Source organism: Diorhabda sublineata, chromosome 2 (assembly GCF_026230105.1).
Source record: "Diorhabda sublineata isolate icDioSubl1.1 chromosome 2, icDioSubl1.1, whole genome shotgun sequence".
Taxonomy (NCBI): domain Eukaryota; kingdom Metazoa; phylum Arthropoda; class Insecta; order Coleoptera; family Chrysomelidae; genus Diorhabda; species Diorhabda sublineata.
Genome location: NC_079475.1, coordinates 37,763,672 through 37,775,372, shown reverse-complemented (window position 1 = coordinate 37,775,372; position 11,701 = coordinate 37,763,672). Strand labels below are relative to the sequence as shown.

The 11,701-nt window shown below is 30.6% G+C and overlaps 2 protein-coding genes across 2 annotated transcripts; one reads left to right on the top strand and one right to left on the bottom strand.

Moving 5' to 3' along the window:
- Positions 1-102: 102 nt before the first annotated feature.
- On the bottom strand, positions 103-6,891 carry LOC130452737 (lipase maturation factor 2-like). The gene is made up of 10 exons (XM_056792154.1): positions 6,626-6,891; positions 5,103-5,286; positions 4,907-5,005; positions 3,551-3,747; positions 3,301-3,479; positions 3,010-3,244; positions 2,748-2,950; positions 1,429-1,672; positions 1,158-1,374; positions 103-1,101 (listed from the first exon to the last, which is right to left on the bottom strand). Exons 1-10 carry the CDS (start codon positions 6,717-6,719, stop codon positions 837-839), a joined length of 1,917 nt encoding a protein of 638 aa, XP_056648132.1. The 5' UTR covers positions 6,720-6,891; the 3' UTR covers positions 103-836.
- On the top strand, positions 6,846-10,994 carry LOC130452742 (vacuolar protein sorting-associated protein 4). The gene is made up of 7 exons (XM_056792159.1): positions 6,846-7,443; positions 7,578-7,710; positions 7,773-8,004; positions 9,331-9,598; positions 9,678-9,891; positions 9,952-10,180; positions 10,234-10,994. The coding sequence occupies exons 1-7, from the start codon at positions 7,308-7,310 to the stop codon at positions 10,333-10,335; spliced, it is 1,314 nt and encodes a 437-aa protein (XP_056648137.1). The 5' UTR covers positions 6,846-7,307; the 3' UTR covers positions 10,336-10,994.
- The last annotated feature ends 707 nt before the right edge of the window (positions 10,995-11,701 follow it).

Below are 11,701 nucleotides of genomic sequence, written 5' to 3'. Positions count from 1 at the left end.
TTCAGTCTTTATTACTCTTTACCACCTAGTTTTCTGCTATTAGTAACGTGTTTAAAGGTTATTCAAATGAAAATGAGTTGATAAAATTGAATAAAACAACAATTTTACGTGCAGTACTTTATTGATTTTGTAAAAAGAACAATTATATTAAAAAACTGACTTAAGTAGACAAGATATAAGAAAAAGCTGAGACATGTATAAGACAAACAATTAATTGTACTGAAAAATGATTGTAGAAACTATAAAATTAACAATATTGTATAATAAATGTATATTTACAAGAATAAGTAAAAAAATCAATATTAGATAATTTTAAAATACTCAATACCTCTTCAGATATTTGATCTTTCATTCCATTCAAATCACGTTCAAATAGATTCTACAAGATTCTAATACACACAAAAATCCCTTTTAAATGGTGCATATACAGAACTAAAATGTAAGCAAATGTCGAAACTTTCATCTTTAAAACCACACTTTGAATTAACCAAAATATGTAAAGATATCACAATCATAATGGATCATCTGATTTGTATTATCATTGCCTTTAGGTATCAGTTTATCTAAAAATATTGAAATTCAAGGCAGCTAATAACTTAATAATTTAGAAATGTCGCTACCACTCTGTTAATAACTATTTAACACCTAAAAAATATTTTCAATTAAATTTTTTTTCCAAATTTGAATAACATTTAACATCAGTCTTGAAACAAATACTCAAGGTGATCCCATTATCGAGAAAATACATTTGACCTACCGGAAAGGATACATTTGATATACCGTTTTACTTAGATTTTAATTCTGTATCTGGAGGCACCCACAACTAAAAAAGAAACTTATTTTTTACCAGACGACGATGTCGTACAAATAATGGCAAAACCTGCGGACAATACCGACCAAAACAATAAAGTAGCTTCTAAATGATTGATGATATATCTGATGAAATCTAAAATTTGTTTCCACAATGGGTTCACGTCAACTTTCGAAGTTAACGGTAATAAATTCCTTGCTTTTAAAAAGTCTAATAAGAAAGGAGAGTCCTTGCTGACTACTGGCAAGTATTCGGCGATCTTTTCGCGTGTCCACCAAGGTATTTGGTTCCTGAAATAAGAATAACGCTCGATTCAATCCGTAGGGAAACTTTCGAATATCATTACCTTTGATTCCAACCTGTATATTTGTATTTGTACAAAATAGCTCTAAGATACTTTGGCGGTGATTGACGAAAAGGCGATTCTCTGAAATCAATAAGAACAAGAACTTCTGGATTATGATTAAGAATCCTGTGGGCGAAGGATAATAACCACGGTTGTGAATCGTAACTACTGTAAGCAGCTGAAGACATATGCCAATCTATTTGAGCTGAATGAGGAGCTAAAACAAAAATACATAAAAAAAATTTCCTAGGATATTGTGTTTACAACTTACTGAGAAACGGTAAAGATGAATTGGGGTTACCAGGTTTATACAAAAAGTTGTATTCTTTCCATGGCCCGTCAACCCTATCAGCGCCTTCGAAAACAATTTCGTTACGGTCATTTCCAGCTGGGAATTTTGTAAAAGGGCTACTGTAGGCGTTAACAGCGTGAAGTTTGTGTAAACGATTATACATATTGCGTATTGTGGGATTTACCGTCGAATTAGACGCTGGACGTAAAGATGCTAAAGGTACCTGCAATATTAAAATATTTATTTCCGTATATGTTCTAGAAGAAAACCCAATATCGATAACACCAAAAATATTTGAATAAACTGAATTCAAATAAGTATAATAAAAATTCATAGCTCTTAAAGTAAATCAAATTTTTAGAAATGTTCTTGGAAAATTTTTTGTCTAACTTCATCTGTATTAAAATTAACAAAATATCTAAGTTTACGAATTTGATTTTTGAACGAATATAAACAAAAAAAAAACCATTTTTCCCAAATAATTAAAATTTTAGAATGTTCCAAATTTTTGGAAATGCCGTTAAAGTATCTACAACTCATTGAAAATGAAAAAAATTAAGTTTCCAGAAACTGATGAACATGAAAAAATTAAAATGTTCATAATTTTGATCAGTTTAGTTTATTTTCTGAAGTTTTATGAAATTTTCCATCAATATTTTCAAGATTTCTTGAAACTCTCTTAATAAAAATTCAATACTCTCAAAATATTACAATATAGAATGTTCCGAATTTTTAGGAATGTTATTAAAGTGTCTAGAACCTATTGAATACGAAAAAATTGAAATATCAAAAATTTTGAATAGTTCAATTTATTTTCTAAAGTTTTATGAAATGTTCCATCCATATTTTCAAGGTTTTTTGAAACTTTTTCTAAATAAAAATCCATTGTCCTCAAATTCTTCAAATTATAGAATGTTCCAAATGTATAGGAATATTCTTAAATTGTCTAGAACCCATTAAACTTAAAAAAATTAAAATGTTCTTGAAATTTTCAATTAATTTAGTTTACTTTCTGAAATTTTCCATCAATATTTTTGCGATTTTATAACTTTTCCAGAATAAAAATTCAATGTTCTCAAAATATTACAAATTATAAAATATTCCAAATGTCAAGGAATGGTTTCAAAATATAAGAAATTAAAAAAAATTAGGAATTCTTGGATATTTTGGAGCTTTATAGAATTTTTGAGAATGTTTGATAAAAACAAACAGTGAACGTTCATAAATTAGTAAAGTATATAATATTTTTATAAAACAAATTGATCTTTGGTTATAAAATTATTGAATTTAATACTTACTGTACTCGATAAGAAGAGGAGAACAGCAATTCCGGCATAAAATAGAATCGAAATGGTAGCCAATCCTTTATTTCCACCCTGATTATCGAAAAGTACATTTGACAAACTATAAAGAACCGTTGTTGCTAAAGACACTAATCCAAAGTAAACCGCATAAATAATAATTGGCCCGATATATTTATCAAACTGGATTCTAGTAAATGCTAAAACGAAAACAACAAATGATTTCATCAAAACAGTTAAAAAAATTATATGAACTTACCAACAGTAGCATCAATTTGTGTACCATTAATTTTCAAATTGAAAAGAACCACCACCCCATAAATTATTGCTCCGTATATCACAACTGTGGCGATTGTACCTAATATAGATGATTTATTGGAACTTTTCTTTTTATAAAAGCACTGATCGTCCAAAAGGGCTATTTGTAGTGTTATTACCAATAAATTCGCGAATCCAAAATTTCCAGTTAAAAGAATACAAATTTGCAAAAATAACTAAAATAATAACAAGAATAATAAAAAAGAAAATTTTTGACAAAAAGTTGACTCACTTGTAAGAAAAATGTAGTTATTCTGACACATCTAACAGGTACAAAAAATAAAAACGGTAACAAAATTTCTGCTGTATTAGTAAATACTTGTGTCAGTTTCAATTGCCATTCAGGCAGAGCATATGCATACCAACTCAGAGGTGTTGGCAATGGTAGTACTTCGTAAACACGACTTATAGCTAAAACATGATTATATTATTTAAAAAAAAACTCACTGACCGCATAATGTAATGAGAAAGTTTCCAATTACCTTTCAACGACCACCATAATGGATCTCCAAGAATGAATTTTTTAATACCCGATGTGAATAAAATTCGAAATAGTAACCATTTGATTAGCCACAGTGATATGAGATCTTTGGAACAACCTTTTGAACCTTTCCTGCGACCTGGCAGTAAAGGAGCTACAAAAATTGCCAGAAAACCCGTTTCCAAAAGAAGTTCATCACTAAAATTTATCAAAGGTTAATCCATTGATTTGTTAAATTTCAAAATTTATTTATCAGTATGAAAAGAACAGTTACAATTCGTTAGATATAATACCAAAAGCAAAACATTTCCTTATTTAAAAGAGACACTATAGTTTTCACTACAACTTATACAGAAAAATGAGAATTCATTTTCTATTGTACTGTTGAACTGATCAATGTCAACTAGAAACTTGAGAATAAACTTATGTAAAAAAAGGAGAAGGTGAATGAAATATTATACATTTGTTTATACAATTACTGACACGTTCAAAAAGATTTTTTTACTGAAAATGTGTCAAATATTACCAAATTAAATGTATTTATTCAAATTTTGGAATTAATTAAATTCAAATAAAATAATTAGAGACTATTATTTAAAGTACACACCATTAAAATGAAAATTTTATCTGTGTACACAAATGGGAGGAGATGTAAGTCAATCAATTAATTTGGCAAATGGTAACAACCCTTAATATGCTCCATGTTTTTAGAAACTGTATCTTTCAATATTTGCAATGTCCTCTTTCACCTGGAAGAGGATCAAAACATCTTCAGCCTAACCAAATTCAAATTATAAAAGATAACAATAGGTCAAGGCTTGGTATTTCTGGAAACACTATAAGCTGTCAACTACATCTACACCACTTGTAGATGTAGAATGTCATGATTCCTGGTTTTCTAATATCATCAGTCTCTACATCATCATCATCTTCGTGCAATGAAAAGTATATTTTTTCTGCTGGTATAATAAGACTACTGAATGCAAATCATGAAGAGCGTACTTGTGTTTTCTTTCTTTATATTAATGGTGACAGAAAGCAAATTTATTGGGTATATTCTCTTATTTTCTATATCTAACAAATTCATATGGCTGTCAGAACAAAATCATTATTTTAATAATAGTTTGTACAAATCTGCATTGCATGAATGAAAAGTACGGGAAATATAAAAAAGGAAATTTTACATGTCCTAAAATAAAAAAGGGACTTTAGGGAACTCACTAAAAGCCCTGATACTGTATATGAAAAGAATATAGTGAACATAGAAAATGAATGATATCAATATTTACAAAAACAATCAATTAGATAAATATGTACTAGACACAGCAATGAGAATATTATAACTACGAATACTTACAAGTTTGTTACAAATATTTGTCCAATTTGGTAGAGCGAAAAGTATAACGACCACAATCCAGCAAAAAGCGGTATTGTACAAAATTTCTGTGAAATGATCCTTAAAATTCCAAAATACAATTGTAAGATAAAGAAATCAATTTATATATATTTCTTAAATTCAATGATAACTGGAAGTATAAAAAAATGTTACCTACCCAGTAAAAGCCAAAAAGGCTCCTAGCAATGCCAGTACATCTAAAGCATAACTAGTATCGAGACCAAGAAATGGTGCTAGCCACAATAAAGTGGGTTGATAATGAACTTTTGCAGATAAAGTTTTATGTTTACTATTTTCCAATACGGATCTAGCTGGCAGTATTCCATTGTCTCCATATAAACCTATACACAATAAATACGAAACCAATAGCAGTTGATAAAACTTCATTTTATTATAGAGAAAAATAGGTAAATGTATATAAATTGCACTGAATTACGACCTCAATTTTTAAATAACCAAGCAAGTTTTTGAATATCTTTTATTTTGTTTATCTGTACTTTTGGTAAAAAAATTAAAGTGTCCAAGTTTTCAAAATAATAATAAACTCTTTTGAAAATGACACAAATAAAATATTTATGTGAAACACAAAAATAAAGTAAATTACACATTTATTATATAACTGACTAAAACGTAATCACTACAACTACATTTTTGTTAGTAGTTTACTTTTTAGTAATTTCCTGTTAGCATGGAAGGCTCAAAAAAACTAATATTGTATAAGACTGCTACAACTGAAAATGTAACTGTTTTGTTGCACACAATATTAATTTTAGCAAAATAATTTGGAAGAAAAAAGTCACAACTCTAAATGAAACACTTTCCATTTGAAGATATTATGAAAATGTCGAAACAATACACAAAAAAAATTGCCATAATAATTAATATGACTCTTTTCTTCACAGAAAATTAAACAACTACTATTTCTTTATTGGTATAAAGCCATCGTCGACTACTAGATCAAAGTAAACATATTATTTCCGCCATCTAGTGGTAAAGAGTTAAAGTGGAGAAATGACGTTTTTGTATGTATATTTAACTTAGTAATTGCATTTTTTGAGTTGACTTTTTTTGGCAGGGGTGCGATATATATATTTGAATTTGGATGAGAATTAATAACTGGTAGTTTTTTACACATTTTTTCTCAAGTAATTATTAATTAACTTTCATATTTAAAAACAAGCAGTTACATTTTAATAGGAAATAATCATTAAACAAAAAAGTAATTAGGGCATGATAAAGATTTGCAATGGTTCAATAGTTACAAATAAAAATGGTAGAAAGTAACTTTCAAATTCGCATCTAATAAAAAAATGCTTTTTACTGCATTTCTTGATTACTACACAATTTATAATTAGAAATATGCCATATTTTCAAAATAAAAAGTATAATTATAAGGTTGAGTTCAAAATATTCAGAATCTAAGAATTGGGTGTCTTATCTATATTTAAATTTTGTGATGGTAGTGAACTGCATTAGTTATATATAAAACAACATATGAGGATTTGACAAGGATACAAAATATTGAATAAAATTTTGAGGAATTAGTAATAAAAGTAACTTCAGTACAAAAGGTGAATGGCCGTGATGTATTACAACAGTTACGTGTGAATCAAATAGAATACAACCGGTCAGTTCGGCTTTTTTGGTAATGATAAAATAAAAATGGTTATTTCAACTTACCTGGTATTTGAATATAGAATGATAAAAATGCCGATAGATAAACAATACATAGAACCCTCAAAAATAAATTTCTTGTATATCTCACAGTTATCATTTTAATAAAATCAAATATCTAATTAGATGTATATGTTACCACTTACAATCACCAAATATCAACATTTTTCAATGAACATAGAACGTCATTGTCAGAAATAGACGCTTGTCTCAAGGGCGTTGCTTTAAGCCATTAACCGTTCGATTCTAACTTATTTTTCAAGACCTTTAACATGAAAAAGAAGAAGATATTATAGATGAGGCCATTTTTTGAAAAAAATTAGTTTTTCCTGAAAATTCAGTTTCATATATTTCATAACAACATTTATTTATATAAAACGAATTCAATAAGTTTTATCATATAATTTTAAACTTTATTCATATTGCAATATACATGTTATTATTAGTATGACATTTCATTCTACGTCAATGTCATTTGTGTAATTTTTAGGTGTGATTCTTAAATTATTCTTAGAAGTTACAATTATCTCAAAAAAGTATCTTCTTTAGAAAAATGCATTTTTGACTATCACACATATCGATTCGGCATTATACTTACAAATAATTGTTAAAACGAATTATTCTGTAGGTAATTTATATTTCTCTAAAATACGAAATCAATTTTCGTTGATCCTAGCATTAATTACAAATGGCAACTGGCACTACTTTACAAAAAGCTATCGAATTAGTCACTAAAGCAACAGAAGAAGATAGGAACAAGAATTATGAAGAAGCTCTCCGATTATATGAACACGGTGTTGAATATTTTTTACATGCCATAAAATGTAGGTATACATTAATGACAATCATCTGTTGATAACTACCTCGACATTATTTCTTTGTAAATACAAATTTTTCAATTTCAAATACGTTGGGAAAGATTTGTTTTTATTTTGTTATGTTTAACTTTGTTATTTAGATGAAGCACAAGGTGAAAAGGCTAAAGACAGCATTAGAGCCAAATGTGTTCAATATTTAGAAAGAGCTGAAAAAATTAAGGAATCTATAAAAAAAGGAAAAAAGAAGCCAGTTTTAGATGGTGGTTCGTCCAAGTAAGTATATTTTGTAAACTTTAGTTGTACATATGGGATATTAAATGATTTTTGAAATATAGAGAAGACAAAAAGAGTGATAGTGATGATGAAGATGAGGATCCAGACAAAAAGAAACTTCAGAGCAAATTAGAAGGCGCTATAGTTGTTGAGAAACCTCATGTTAAGTGGAGTGATGTTGCAGGTCTTGACGCTGCTAAAGAGGCTTTGAAAGAAGCTGTTATTCTTCCTATCAGATTTCCTCATCTTTTTAGTGGAAAACGGGTACCATGGAAGGGAATTTTATTGTTTGGGGTAAGTTTTTACCAATTATATCTCAGTAAATTCGTTTTTATTATTTTTTTTTGTATATATTCTACATTGCCAAACATTTTTTTTTACTAAATATTGCTTTGAAATTGTTATTATCATATTTGGGTTTTATTGCAAATTTATTCAGTTGTTGTATGCTTATTTTCAAACATTTGGAACTGAATTTTTCTATTGTAGATTTATTTTAATAATTTTACAAAAATTATAAAAAAATAATCAAATTTGAAATGTTCATAGTCCTTAGTAAAATAGTAGGTGGCCAAGGCTCATTGTGCCCCATTCCACAACACCAGAGGCAATGTCCTTTTAAAAGCTAATCAGGTGCTTTGACTAGAACCTTTTCATGAATTTGAAAATGATTCATAACCTGCCCAAGAAGGAGAAACTGCTCACCTGCAGCTAGCACAAGGCCCTACTAAAAGTATAGTTTTCTGACTTTAAGAACGAACTCACTGTTCATTTGGATTAGAACCAGGGATTCTTGGCCTCTTAATATTCTTTAACTGGACTTCTAGGCTGGCAGCCCTTGGTGGAGGAAGGTTGGTTGAGCAATCTTAGAATTTGGAGCTGTTAAGTCCTGAGTCGTCTTGGTACACTCTGCCTTCCTTCTTCTTTATTTCTTATTAACACCACTGATGTTGTGGCGTTTGAGCTGGTACTTACTAAAAACACATATCAGAGCTTAGACATTGGTAGAGACCAATGCTTTGGAGCTATTGGGTTCTGTAGTCCCTGTTTGCTCAGAGCCTTCAGGGGAAGAAAGGGGGTTGCCATGGTCTCTTCTCTTACAGAGCTGGATTTTGACCAGGTTTTCAGCAGACTCTTTTTGTGACACCTGATTATGGCTCAAGTACCATTCATCTCTTGGCATGACTGCTTAGATTAAGCACATAAAAATTAGCTGCTCTTTATACCCGGCTCTCCTCGTCATGCCGATGTAGGTACGCCAGATGCGCTTATATTTCTTCTGGAATTCCATTTTCGATGAGAGTTATTAGTCTATTGGTAACGACGGTAAACTTTGGAAACAGCAGATTGACTCATGTTCAGCACAATAGGGTGACCGCTTGATCAGCTCTATTGTGTTCATTTTCAAGTAGAATTGTTGTTTGTTGTTAATGGAGATGTTTATCATTTAACATTTGATGGCTAACTGATGCTGATGGGTCAAGTAGATAACCTTCTATAAGGGTCAGTCAACTAGAACTATCGTAAACAAGCATAAAAAGGGTGATTATGGATCATATTCATCAACAAATTGTTGGACTGAGAGAGCAAAAATATTTAAATATTTCATATTATTTTTAGCCACCTGGAACAGGTAAATCGTATTTGGCAAAAGCAGTAGCCACAGAAGCGAATAACTCGACATTCTTCTCGGTTTCTTCATCTGATTTGGTTTCAAAATGGTTGGGTGAATCAGAAAAATTAGTGAGAAATCTTTTTGAATTAGCACGGGCACAGAAACCGAGCATTATATTTATTGATGAGATAGATTCTCTATGTTCATCTCGTTCTGATAATGAATCAGAATCAGCCAGAAGAATCAAAACGGAATTTTTGATACAAATGCAAGGTACATTTAATTTTTAATGATCAATTTTCTTATATGACAGTTAATAAGTAATTTTTGTTATTTCTACATTTTTTTTAAGGTGTTGGTCATGATACTGAGGGCATATTAGTTTTGGGCGCTACAAATATTCCTTGGGTGTTAGATTCGGCTATTAGAAGAAGATTTGAGAAGAGGATCTACATCCCTCTACCAGAAGAGCCTGCTAGAGCAGTAATGTTCAAGTTGCATTTAGGTAATACTCATACGGAATTAACTGAAGAAGACATTAAGGAATTAGCTGCTAGAACTGAAGGGTATTTTTATATCAATACATTTATTTGAAATTCAATCATTTAATTAACATAATTTTGTAGTTATTCTGGTGCTGATATAAGTATTGTTGTACGAGATGCATTAATGCAGCCAGTTCGTAAAGTGCAAACAGCAACTCACTTCAAAAAGATCCGTGGTCCTTCTCCATTAGATCCTAACACCATCGTGGATGATTTATTACTTCCATGTTCGCCGGGAGATCCTGGAGCTGTAGAAATGTCCTGGATGGATATACCTAGTGAGAAATTAGCAGAACCACCTGTAACAATGGTAAGTTATAAGATTTTAATAGTCTCCAAGGAATGAGTTGTTTTTTTTTATAGAATGACATGATGAGGTCAGTGGCTACATCAAAACCAACAGTTAATGAAGATGATCTCACGAAACTTAAAAAGTTCATGGAAGATTTTGGTCAAGAGGGGTAAAATATGCGTTGATTTATTTTCTAAGGGTCATATTCTTGTATTATATTTTTATTTAAAAAAAAAATCACACAACCCTACAAAATCTGCATTAATTGTTTGAAGATTATTAGAAAAAAAACAGATTTTATCTTAATGCTTTACAATTTTTATTTTTTTAATAAAGGATCTTTTTTTATATTACCGCCTTATTATAAAGTAAGATAGTTGATATTTGTATCCATAACTTATAAATTATATAAAAAATGATGTTTTTAGAACGTTCATTGTATAAAAAGAATATTAAAATGCTTAAATTTGGAACAACTGGCTTATATACATAAATACGCAGTGTCGTATCCAAAATTATTATTTGAGGGATTGTGATGATGAAAAAAAAATTACTTCCCCAATCATCATAAAACTGGATAACTTATGTTCGATAAATAGTTTTTATTTGATAAAATTCGATATAAAGTGTGTACGTCCAGCTCGAAGGACCATTATTGGTTACAATTATTATTATTCCCTTTATAAATGTTCGTCCATATTTGGATACTCCACTGTAAAATTTTGTATTGAAAATTTGTTAATCCATTGTGTTTCAATATAGCTATTTTTTTAAGTTATCATTTGTATTATTTTAGCTTTATATTATAGATTACAAACAAGCTTATGACAGAGTTGATCGATCTTACCTCTACACCACCCTGCGTCTTTTTGGCGTTATTCGCCTGGTACAAAGAGCAAAAATAGCGGAGGAATCCTGTATGTCGTATGTCAAGGAACAGAAGAACTCCCCCCAGGAGCTTTCTAAGTAGAAGTTCTAAAATATACCGTCGCTTAAATAGCTGGGATCATTAGTTGACGAAAATAATGACAACTCTATGGAGATAAGAGTCTGCAACGACTACTAAAGTCACGTTTACTAAATTGGAAAACGAAAGATCGGATCTATCGCACAATTATCCGCCCAATTGTCATATACCTGGGAGCAAAAGATCGTACGCCGAAAATATGGACCAGTGTACAAGCAGAGCATACAAACACCGACTCTATGAAGATCCAGCTTAGTGTCAAGCTTAGAAGTCAAGAGGGCCAGGGTCAGATGACTAGGTCACTTGGAGCTTATGCCTGGGGAGCGGGGGTGCGCAAAGCGTACCGGCAGAAGCCAGAAGGCCGGCCACTGCCTGGGGGACCGCACAAACGCCGAGCGTTGGACCGTGATGACGGGAGGAATGTGGTGGAAGAGGCCAAGGCTCTCTGAGGGCCGTAGTGTCAGTGGATGATGAAACTTCATATTGAAAAACTTGGTTTAATGTTATTCATAAAGCAGAACCCCCATTTAACCCAATAAACCTAATTCTGAAACAGTAAACAATTTTTTCAC